This window comes from Capra hircus, chromosome 15, assembly GCF_001704415.2.
Source record: "Capra hircus breed San Clemente chromosome 15, ASM170441v1, whole genome shotgun sequence".
Taxonomy (NCBI): Eukaryota; Metazoa; Chordata; class Mammalia; order Artiodactyla; family Bovidae; genus Capra; species Capra hircus.
In genome coordinates, this window is record NC_030822.1 from 5672743 (window position 1) to 5684820 (window position 12078).

Here is a 12078-nt window from a genome sequence, read left to right on the forward strand (position 1 = left end):
GAGAATCTATTTTAATAGTGTCCCATGTGGTTTTTATGTACACTGAAATATGAAAACTAATGGACTTAGTACAGTGCTCATTCTGAGTAGAAGAGAGTACTCTGTTAACATTATTATTTTTTTCCAAGAGCATTTGCTTTTGTTCATCATCCGTCTTCACAAAAACTTTGTGAGGTTAATTGGGCATAGGCTATTGCCCCTGTTTTACAGATGAGAAACCCAGCTGAGAGAGGCTATGGCTGACTGAACTGAGGACAGCTGGTATCAACCTTGGGCCTAAAATACAAGTTTGATGGTAGCCTCTTTGTTCTTTGCCTGCTGGACTTGGCTTCCTCGGGTGCCATTAAGCAGTTGTCGCCCGCTCTTCTCGTGACTGCAAGCCCTCTGGCCCACTCGCAGGGGCACCACACGAGTGGAAAGAAGAAGGTTCTGGAGAACGGTGGGTGCTTGCCACCTCTTGGATTCTCAGCTCTTCTTTTCACTCAAATGGCTTTAGCAGTCGGCTCGACACCACTGGTTTTCTCTCTGAAGTGACACTGCCTGGGAGTAGGACCTAGCAATGTATCTGTTCCGCAGTTTCAAATTACAGCAGACAAAAATTGCTGCAGGAGCTGTGGAAGGGCTGAGGGGGCCCGCTCCCTAGCTCCCTTTCTTGTTTATGGAAAGAGGTGTTGCCGATACCTGCTCTGTGTAACAGAGGAACAGGGAAGCTGAGGGGCACTTGGCTTGCGCCCTGGGACAGAGGTGTTCTCTAGGCTGGGGTCATCTCTCAGCCCTGACCTCTTAGCGCCCCTGTTGTTTAAGGGGGCACTGGTACGCTTCTGTGATCCTCAGATCTTTATGACTGTCCCCTGATGTCCCTTGAGTTCTGTGTACCTAGTCTCGTTGCCCTAGAGAACAGCTGGTAAGTAACTTAGGCCAGTGTTTCTGGGTCCTCTTCATGCTGATGTTCTTCTGTGCACATTGTGAGCCAGAGGACCAGGTCAAGGTCACGGGTGTCTGGAGACTGGGATGCAGCAAGTGTTTATGCCTGCTGGCGAGGTAGAGGGATTAGTAAGTATGTGAAATTTTTCTGCTTGTATAATGAACAAATGGAGGTCACCAGGTAATAAGAAGGGAAGAGGGGAAAAAGTGAGTAAAGATTTTGGAAATGATTTTTGGACAGTTGTGAAGGTAGTATTTGCCAGCTTATTTGGCTACAAGGAACAGATTCCACTCAAGCTAGTATATATGAAAGGCTTTTCCTGTAAGGACGCAATGGGCTGGACTATAATATATCAGGAGCTCTACCCCTCAAAGACGCGAAAACTCCGGCTTTTGGAGCCAGGGCACACGTTCGGCTGTCTGCACGTGCCTCTGCTGTTCATCTCCTGGATGGTTTTGGTTGCAGTGTGACTTGGCTTTGCCATTGCCTTTCCAGGATGTCTTGACACTGCCCGTGCCCCTCCTCCCCCGACCGTGCAGGTATAATTAACACAACACAAAGTTTACCCTTTTAAAGTGCACAGTATCAGTGATTTTTAATTGATTTTTTACTATATCCATAAAGTTCTGTGATTATTACCACTGTCTAATAACAACTTTTTCATCACCCCCAAAAGAAACCCTGTACCCTTCAGTGAGCATGCCCTCCCTTTCTCCCCGCCTCGAGTTCCCATTCCCAGGCAACCACTAGCCTGCTTTCTGTCTCCATAGGGTTGCCCATTCGTTTCACAGATGTAGAATCACGCAATATGTCACTTTTTGTGATTGCTTAATGTTTTCAAGCTTCAGCTGTATTGTAGCGTGACTCCGGTTCTTTCTTGCCACTGCCCTTTCATCTTAGCTCAAGCTGTCCTGAGTTGCAGCTTTTCCTCCTGCAACTTCATCACTGACTGCCTGTTTCTGTCAGTGGGTTCTAGGTTCTGTAGAGCAGTCCTGGGCAGCAGAACTTGCTGTGACGTTAGAAATGTTCTTCTGAGTAGTCCCTGCTGGTCCAGTACTTAGGACTCCAGGCTTTCACTCCTGAGATGCTGGGTTCAACCCCTGGTGAGGGAACTAAGATCCTGCAAGCCGCACGGCATGTCCCCACCCTCCAGAAAAGTCTTCTGTCTCTCATATACTGTGTAGTCGACACTAGTCACATGTGGCTAGTGCCAGTTGAGAAACTGGATTTTAAAAATTAAATAGTCACACGTGGCTGGTGGCTGTTGTCTTGCTCAGGGCAGCTATAGGGTCTTGCCTAGCTGGCCTGTGCTTCTGTTTTAAGCATAGGGCACAGTCTTGGGTTTCTAGCCAGCCGGTGGACCATCTTGTTAGGTTAAGATCTGCCTCCTGGTCTTGTCATCAGGGGCCAAGGGATGGGAAAAAAAGTAGAACAGAACATTAACTCTGCCCTCTGAGCTGGGAAGTTTTGATAGGAAAAGGTGAAGACAGGGGTTAAGAGTTTGGAATGGAAATGTACTTTGGCGACACAGCTCTTCAGTTCCCCGCCCCGTCTCTTCCAGATTGGTTGTTTCCCTTTTCTGTGGTGGGTTCCATCAGGAATCAGGTAGACAAGACAGCCTCTTGTCCTGATCCCTCCTAGTTTCTCATTCTTAATGAGTCACGAGTTGGCTGCCAGAGCCAGAAAGATAAAAAGAAGCGGATACCATGCCTCTTTCCTGAGATGCTGGCTGCCTTCTCGTCTCCCTTCTTCCCCTGTTGCCGTGGGCCTGCTCTTCCTCTATTCCACCCCACTCCCCAGTCAGCACTCTGCTGGCTGGCAGTGCTCCCACAGAAGAAAGGCGTCTCCACTGACCAGCCTCTTAGGAATGACAGGGACGTCATATATAACTTCTCCAGGGAGTTTGTTGAATTCACTGATTCTTGAATGAATGTAATAAATATGTTTAATTTATGATTACTGACTCTGAGGAGCTCTCCATCAATGGGCAGGTGAGACACAAATTTGAGAATGTGGTAGGTGATGTGCAGAGTAAAGGCCATACCTGGATATTGTGGGATCCTTGGCATGTCACGCTGGGAGTCTCGTCCCCAGGTGACTTTTTTATGTAGTGGTTACTTCTAAGGACAAGTATGTGTCCTTCTAAGGGCTAGACGTATGTGTGGAAGGTTGAGAATGGAAGAGCACTGTTGGTCGTCTCTTCAGACACAGTAACAGTCGATGATGAAGTTTGTGACTGCTTACTACATACATATGTGGTTGCTTTTCTCTTTTTTATCTCTAGCTGATACTGGCACTTACCTTTCTAATTGTATCTTTGTGTGCTCCAGAGAAATACCCCGTGTTTTCCTTATTCACTGATGCATACCACATCTTGAGCTCCCCTTGTAGCTCACTCAGTTGGTAAAGAATCTGCCAGCAGTGCAGGAGACCTGGGTTCGATCCCTGGGTTGAAAAGATCCCCTGGAGAAGGAAATGGCAACCCACTCCAGTGTTCTTGCCTGGAGAATCCCATGAACAGAGGAGTCTGGTAGGTTCCCAGTCCATGGGGTTGCAAGAGTCAGACACGGCTTAGCAACTAAAGCACCACTGCCACACCACGTCTAACGCTGTGCTTCCGCTGTGTGAAGAAGAGCTCAGTAGTAATGGGAGGAAGAAGTCAGTCAGTCCATAACTCCAGCTGGATGATGTCCACTGCATCTTGAGCGTGGCCTGATCATTTGCTGTGCTCTAGAAGTGCTTCTCAAACTGGTGAAGGGCCATGTCCCATCCTCCCTCCACCCAGCTTGTAAAATACAATAAGATAATTTCATAGAAAAACAAAATAATGAGGTAAAGGCTTACATTTTGCATATCTTTTTAATATTCAGTTAACCATATGTAAAATTATGGAGTGTGGTTCTTGTAAAAGGTTCTGATGGTTAAGTTTAAAGATTGCCCAAAGTTCTTAGGGGAGTCTTCTGGTTCTTGGATAGGTATACTCAGGGGGAAGGGTGATTCAGGCAGAAGGTGGGCATGAAATGAGCAGGGTTTGGGGAGTAAAGAGAAAAAGGAAAGGCACTTGTCTGGAATGCTGAATCTCCACCGAGCTTTTGGATAAATCACAAATCATATAGGTCGACTACATTTATGCTTTTGCACTAAAAAGCAATGTAAAAACTTACAAGTGGTACACAGATACAGAAGGAGGGGACAGACTGAGAGCCTCCAATGTTACACAAGCGAATGGGCTCCTGCCTCTTCAGAAATAGCGCTCTGCTTCTTTACGGTCAAAACATTCTAAGCACCGTTTATTTGGGTGCTATGTTAACCCTCCCTGGAATAGAAATGTGATTAAAAATTAGCAACATTTTAATAAAATATTGAAGTGAAAGTAAAGTCACTTAGTCGTGTCCGACTCTTTGCAACCCCATGAACGGTAGCCTACCAGGCTCCACCGTCCATGGGATTTTCCAGGCAAGAATACTGGAGTGGGCTGCCATTTCCTTCTCCAGGGGAACTTCCCAACCCAGGGATCGAACCCAGGTCTCCTGCATTGCAGACAGACACTTAACCGTCTGAACCAAGTGGTAATTAAAGTTGTGGAGCACGGGTGGTAGGAAGTGATTCCCATTTTCTCACTGGTCATAGGACTTTAAAAAAAAATTCATGATAGAATGATTTCTGTTACAACATTGGGATTAATCTTTTAGAAGTAGCTATATTTCTGCAGCAACTTGCCAAACGTGGTTTTAAATTAAAAGGGAAAACCAGTAAAACAGTATATTCCAAGATGCTTAAAAGGGGGGGAAGTAGATTGTTCCTATGACAGTCACAGGAGAGAATACCTGCTCTCTGGTCTGTGAGCCCTTTGTGCACGGCATTCATTTTTATCAGGCTTAGGTGCTTAAATGGAATTGTTGAGAACAAGAAGTGCTTCCCACCCCACATCTGGGTAGTTACCAGGCGCCAGTCCCAGGTGTGACTATAAGAATATGAAACGAAGCCGCTTCTGCCCTCGAGGAGCTCTCAGTCTTGCTGGGAGAGGTAGCTGGAGCTGGAGCGTGCTAAGAGGTGTTCAGTCCTGTAACTGAGCTGGAAATTCTGTGCTGCTTGAGTCTTAATGGAGCTGACTAGTCAACCTGGGGGAGAGTGTGGGGAACCCTCATAGACAAAGCAACAGTGATTGGTTGATATGAGATTTATCTTACGCTTTCTGATGTTTAGCACCTAGACATGAAAATAGCCCTGTATTCAGTTACAGGAGGTGTAGAAATTAGAGGATGAGCTGCTAGATTCAGCATTCTCAAGGATTTTCAAATGCCAGTCAGAAGGCAGCAGTGTGAGAAAATGCGCTGCTGCTAAGTTGCGTCAGTCGTGTCCGACTCTGTGCGACCCCATAGACGGCAGCCCACCAGGCTCCCTGTCCCTGGGATTCTCCAGGCAAGAACGCTGGATTGGGTTGCCATTTCCTTCTCCAGTGAATGAAAGTGAAAAGTGAAAGCGAAGTCGCTCAGTCGTGCCAACTCTTAGTGACCCCATGGACTGCAGCCCACCAGGCTCCTCCATCCATGGGATTCGCCAGGCAAGAGTACTGGAGTGGGGTGCCATTGCCTTCTCCTGGTGACAAAACTTACTGTTTATCTTTTAAAGAAAAGTGGCGTTTTATTTGAGGTTGAACATTAGAAAGAATGCATGAAAGAAAGAAAGACACATTTGAACATGGTGATGTAATTTCTGGATTTATCAAACACTGACAAAAGTTAACCATGCTAACTATTTGGAATGTCAGGTGTTTCTAGTTTGGATAAATGCTCAGAATAAGATTGTGAAAAGGTGGTAGGAGAAGCACTTTGATTCATTCTGAATGGAAACATTTAATAGTGTAAGAGTTTCCCCCATGGTTCTTGACAGTGGCAGGGGTAGGAATGAAGGCATTTAAACAGGAGTGTTACAGGTTTGGTGCGATCAGATTCGAGGAATTTGTGGACATTATAACAGTTAGAGTTGGTAAGGGAATTAACTGGTAAAATCTTGGAGAAATAGCAGCAAATCGGATTACTTAGAAACAGAAGACCCTAGAATGATGACATCATTGTTTATATAACAATCGTTTGTAAAAGTTTAAGAGGTTTTATTTTGTTTTGATTGGAGGGCCTCACTCAAGAGTACCAGGATTATGCATGAGACAGCAACACCCAAAGATTAATGTTCTAGTCAGTTCTTAGGCCTTGGAAGTCCTGGGTTCTGTTCTGACATCTACTGAGAGAAAACTTTTCACCCATCATTGTGTAGATTGAGAATCCTGAATCCTGCCCATAAGCAGTAGTCTTTTGTGATTTTGTGGACATTTTATAAAATTTTATTAGCTCTACTTAAAAATGATTAAAGCTTTCTTTAGGAACTTTACCTCTTAAGTTCTTCTGAGACTTCTCTAGCTAGACAAGGAATGACTGGCGTCCGTTTCATGCGTTAAAGCCCGGGGCACCCTAATCAGAGTGGTGCCTTTAGCCTGGGGTCAGATGGAAGGGGTGGCATAGTGAGGGGCGGCTGGGGAGTCTGGCAGATTGAATGTAAGTAGAGAAAAGAAGTGGGTTTTTTCCCCCTTACTTCTTCAGGAAGTAGTTGAGACTTTTAAAGAAAAGAACTTTCTCTTAGAAACAACATGAATACATAATAGAAATTTCATTTTACGCAGCTCAAAGAAAATGAACGGCACCCTGGACCACCCAGATCAACCAGATCTTGATGCTATCAAGATGTTTGTGGGCCAGGTTCCAAGGACCTGGTCTGAGAAGGACTTGAGGGAACTGTTTGAACAGTATGGTGCTGTCTATGAAATCAATGTCCTAAGGGATAGGAGCCAAAACCCTCCACAGAGCAAAGGTAAGGAAGGGCTTTGGGTTCATGTGTATTTGCAGTCACACACATGCTCTGCCTCGTTGCCAGAATGCACTTGTGGTCATGGCGGGGGTGTTGGCGGGGGGATCTGACTGTCTTTTTGTTGCAGCTATATCTCCCAGTCCAAACACGTTTAATGGCTTAAAAATAAAAGAAAATCCTCATGAGTGACATCATGAGGATAATTTGTAAGTTGGATCTTGGGCAGTCATTTTCAAGATCTGTAAGGTCAAGAGACAGACTCCTGTGAGTGTCTCGTTTGATCCTGGTAATGGAGTGACAGAAGTAAAGTTGAAGTAAACCAACCACGTCGGCGGTTTTCAGTGTTTTAGCTAGGGCAGGTGAAAAGGGGAAGACTGTCCAGGTACGCGTGGGCTTTTGCTGGTGTTACAGAGGCCTTCTGGGATGGCTTAGCAGCTAGGAGGGGCTTGTTTATAGATCGCCTGGTTGTTATAGCCTACAAAATGAACAGGGGAAGGAAGGCAAGCTGCCTCTAGAAATACCCAGCAGAGGAGAGGGTTTATAGGACTGATAGTAGATCAGGTGTTAGCTTTGCCCCTAGACACATGCAGATATACACTTGTTTTCCCAGATAACCCATTTCAGAGTGATTTTCTATGGAAGCTGTCCTATAGTACAGAGGTAAGCAAGCGTGATTGTCGTGCTTAAACCAGCTTAATAGCGAAGAATCTAGAGCTGAGGAATTATTTTTTATTTGTGGCGTAGTTAGCCAAAAGTAAAAGGTATTATAGTTTCCGAAAATGACTGTCAGTGTAATATACAGTAATTTAAAATCTTAATTGCAGGGTGATTTTAAAAGAAATCTATATCATATCTTACGGGACTGCGGGCCTAAGATTTACAAAACATACTTATGCCCTCCCATCCCCAGTAAAGACACAGAGCACAGAGTCCCAAGGTCTCCTCAGTCAAGTGCTGTTGGACATGTAATTATATTTGATGAGAACCAAGAGTCCAAGAAATAGATACTAAGAGATCCTTGCTCTTAAGTCATTTTATAATTTAATAAGTGATGATTATGTTAAGGCATATGGTAGAAGCTGGCTGCAGTGTAAGGCCTGTTCTGAGAAAGGAGGAGTTGTAGACCACAGGCTGTAAGAGGGCAAGGCTGAGTCTTCGTGCCCAGCGCACTGCCTGGGCAATGGAGGGCGGGCTGAATGGCGTGGTTCTGTGACCTTTGTAAGGACAGCCATCTTGCCAGAGAAGTTATAGGCACAGCTAAAGAAGAAGACAACCAGGTGATGATAGCAATAAAGAAAATGGTAGAAAATCTTTCTTTTTTTTTTCTCTTCCTTGTTAGATTTTCTCCATCTCCCTCCCTCCCCTCTCACCACCCACCCACCTATTTGAATAAACCCAGCCCTGGCGTTTGACTTTCAATGTATCCCTGGAGGAGGGAGTGCTCTCGTAAATTATCTGCTTTCAAAGGACTGGTTTGATTTCATTAAGTATTGTTTATTGCAGGGTGCTGTTTTGTTACATTTTACACCCGAAAAGCTGCATTAGAAGCTCAGAATGCTCTTCACAACATGAAGGTCCTCCCAGGGGTAAGAAACTCCTACTAGTAAGTGGAACGGCGGTGGCTTTGACGCGTGGAGCACACTTACGGGGGGAACGGGGTGACTGCCACAGCAACTGATGCAAAGGAGGAATAAAGGGAATGTTTCAAAGAAGATAGATTGAAAGTGATTCTCAGCCAAGAGAATTTTGACTTGTTGACTCACATTCTATTTTGAAGTTCTGTTGAGGAGAGATAATGAGGCAGGCGTGAGTTCAGAGACAGTTCTTCCTTTCTTTGGTGCGTCGGGTCTCGGTTGGTTGCGTCATTGCAGCGTACGGACTCTGATTGTGGCGCATGGGGTTAGTTGCTCCAAGGCATGTGGGATCTTAGTTCCCTGATCAGCAGTTGAACCCACGTCCCCTGCATTGCAAGGTGGATTCTTAGCCACTGGATCACCAGGGAGGTCCCCAGAGACACCTCTTAAAGCTCGGTTTTGGTATTTCCCTGAGAGTCCTCATCTGTGTTTCTGAATGCCTTCAGTGTGTGTAATGCTAATAGTCACGTGTCTTCCGTTTTAGATGCATCATCCCATACAGATGAAGCCTGCTGACAGCGAGAAGAACAACGGTAAGCGAGCACGTGAGCGAGTCCTCCCCGTATGCGGTTCCTGCGGGTGTGTTTGCTGCCCTCAGGCGTTTGGGTTGCATTGTGCGCTGATTGCCCTTCTGTGGAGGTATAATTGGCGTATGATATGTCAGTTGCAGCTGTGCAGCATGATGATCCAGTGTCTGTGTGTGCTGTGGAGTGACACTGCGGGAAGTCTCGATCTGTCACCATGCACAGTTACCAGAGTTGTTCTTCTTGTGATGAGAACTCTAAAGATCTGCTTTCTTGACAACATTGAAACGTGCAATGCACTATTAACTATAGTCACCATACGTCCTCGTGACTTATTTTAAAACTGGAAGTTTATGTATAATAAGCTTATTAATACTTCTTGGCCTCCTTTCCCGATTTTGCCTGCCTCCTTTCCCTTGCTCCTGACAAGCACCAGTCTGTTCTCCACGAGCTCAACTGTTTTTTTGTTTGAAATATTCATATTTAAAAGAGAGCAATGCAGTATCTATCTTCCTGTGACTTACTTCACTTAACAGAATGCCTTCACGGTGCATTTCTGTTGTCACATAGGCCCACATTTCATCTCTCATGGCTGGAGAGTAATTGTGTGTGTGAAATGCCCCTTTTCCTGTATCCCTCCCTCTGTTGATGGATACTTAGGTTGCTTCGGTACCTTTGCTGTATAAACATGGGTGTACATAGATCTTTTCAAGGAAGTGTCTTCATGCTCCTCAGATGAGTGTCCCAGGTGGGGTCGCTGGGTGATACGGCGGCACTCATCCCGATGTTCTGGAGACTTTCTGTGCTCCTTTGCACAGTGGCTGCGCCACATCGGTCCTGCCAGCAGTGAACAAGGGCTCCCTTTTCTCCACAAATTCACCAACACTTGTTCTTTTTTGTCTTTTCGATAATAACCATTCTAATATATGGGATGATATCTCGCTGTGGTTTGAGTTCCCTTTCCCTGATGGTTAGTGGTATTGAGCGTCTTTTGTGTCTCTGTTGACCCTGCATTGGAAGTATGGAGTCTTAACCACTGGACCACCAGGGAAGCTCCTGGGGAAGCTGTGGGTTTTTTTTTTGTTTTTTTTTTTTTCCGCTTTTGGTGTCGAATCCAAAAAAAATCATTGCCAAGACTCATGTGAAGGAGTTTACCAAGCCCAACTCACCTAGGAGTCTCATGGTTTCAGTTAATCTGTTACTTACTCAGAATTAATGCATTTTGAGTTAAGTTTTGTGTCTGGTGGAAGATAGTGATTCAGTGTTGTAGGTAATCTGTCATCTGAGTTGTTCTTTAAAATAAGCATGGTAAATAGAGGCGATAAATAGAGTTGACAGGGAAACATCACAGGAACGTCTGAGAGTGAACTGGAATGCCTCTCATCTGCATAGTTCCTTACCAACCAGAATAAGGAGGAGAACTGAAGAGATTCCCTCCCTAAAAAATTAGGAAGAAAAGCTTAGTCCTCAAGAAGATAACCAGAATATGAAAGTGGACCATTGCATTCACTGAGTGTGTGTTCTGCTTCTTTTGTCTTATCAGTTAAGTGTGAGCACTCATCCTTTGGTACAACAGTGTTTCTGGTGAGAGCAGACCTCGCTAAGTACAAGGCAGGATGCTGAGTACTTGGTGTTTAATACCCACAGCAACCTCCGAGGTGAACCAAGTTTCCTCTAGTAATCACACGAGGAAATAGGCACAGTAGGGTTAAGTAACTTCCATGAGACCCTGAAGCTACTATATTTCATCTAAGTGCTCCCAGTTATGACTTATAAGAGCAGGTGCTAAGTTATGAAACAGAATGCATCTTAAAGTCAGTGCTGTAGGTTGGCAGGCACAGCGCTCTGCTGCACCGCCTCCTGCAGTAACGGCCAAGCATTTGTGTTCACTCTCTCAGCAGTGGAAGACAGGAAGCTGTTTATCGGTATGATATCCAAGAAGTGCACTGAAAATGACATCCGAGTCATGTTCTCTTCGTTTGGACAGATTGAAGAATGCCGGATACTGAGGGGACCTGATGGGTTGAGCCGAGGTGGGTACACTTGTAACTTTTAAAGTACCTTTAGTACCTTTAAAAGTATTTATCTTAAATTTGGAGTTATTTTTAATTGGATCAATGGAAACCAGTGATCTCCAGCTGCCGTGAATGATACTGTCAAGATGGAGAGGGTTGAGTATGGTGTTGTGTTTCTAGGTCCCGTTGTGATTCCTGTCAATTGATCCCAGTTCCCCCAAGGAATCTGCATTCTGCACTTAAGTGTCGTGCATTAAAATTTTCTGTTTCTGTCTTTGGAGAAATTCTATGCCCAAGTGCGAACACCCCTTTCACGAGAGAAGCTAGAGAATGTGATTCCTCCTTTATCTGTCAAGCACTTTCTCTCCTGTTTGTGCTTCCCTGATTTCTCCCTGAAGCGTGTATCGCCTGGTGATAACACATCACCTTCCCCACTAGATCGTGAACTCCTGAAGGCAGGAATCACGTCTGTATGGGTAGCATGGCACTTGGGCACGTAGTAGGTGTTCAGTAAATGTCGGTCAGATAAATCATTAAATGAATGGATGAGCTATTTGCTCTTCTCTCACCAGGTTGTGCGTTTGTGACTTTCACAACAAGAGCCATGGCACAGACAGCTATCAAGGCGATGCACCAAGCGCAGACCATGGAGGTAGGCGCAGGCGGGTGAAAGGGAGGGCTCCCCAGCGCCAGAGCGCCAAGGCCACTGAGCGCCGAGGCCCGGTAGTGTGTGTAGCATTTGCTTGCCCTGAAAGGTGCTGTGTGCGAAGTCACTCTAGTCACATGCGACACTTTGCAACCCCGTGGACTGTAGCCCACCAGGCTGCTCTGTCCGTGGGATTTTCCAGCCAAGAGTACTGGAGTGGGGTGCTGCTGCTTCCTCCAGGGGCTCTTCCCGACCCAGGGATCGAACCTCGGTCTCTTAGTTCTCCTGCACTGGCAGGTGGGTTCTTTCCCACTGATGCCACCTGGGAAGCCCTGAAAGGTAAGCCAGCCAAACATCCGAAACACTGGTGCTTTCTTTAAAGTTAGCACAGTGCAGCTAGTTCACCCTTTCAAGTTACCTTTTGCCACTTGGTGTCTGTCAAAGAGGAGAATCATTTGGCACTGAATAGAAT

General features: G+C 45.5%; 1 protein-coding gene across 11 annotated transcripts in view; it reads left to right on the forward strand.

Moving 5' to 3' along the window:
• The window catches only part of CELF1 (CUGBP, Elav-like family member 1), a 67243-nt gene that overhangs the window by 40067 nt on the left and 15098 nt on the right, over positions 1-12078 (forward strand). For 8 of the 11 annotated variants that reach the window (XM_018059102.1, XM_018059099.1, XM_018059101.1 and 5 more), the window contains 5 exons: positions 6603-6790; positions 8291-8373; positions 8906-8954; positions 10844-10978; positions 11533-11612. In XM_018059102.1, the coding sequence (XP_017914591.1) occupies positions 6613-6790; positions 8291-8373; positions 8906-8954; positions 10844-10978; positions 11533-11612 (525 nt within the window). In that variant the 5' untranslated portion in view covers positions 6603-6612. The remainder of the gene's footprint in view (positions 1-6602; positions 6791-8290; positions 8374-8905; positions 8955-10843; positions 10979-11532; positions 11613-12078) is intronic. The other 3 variants (XM_018059093.1, XM_018059096.1, XM_018059095.1) reach the window with 1 other exon arrangement.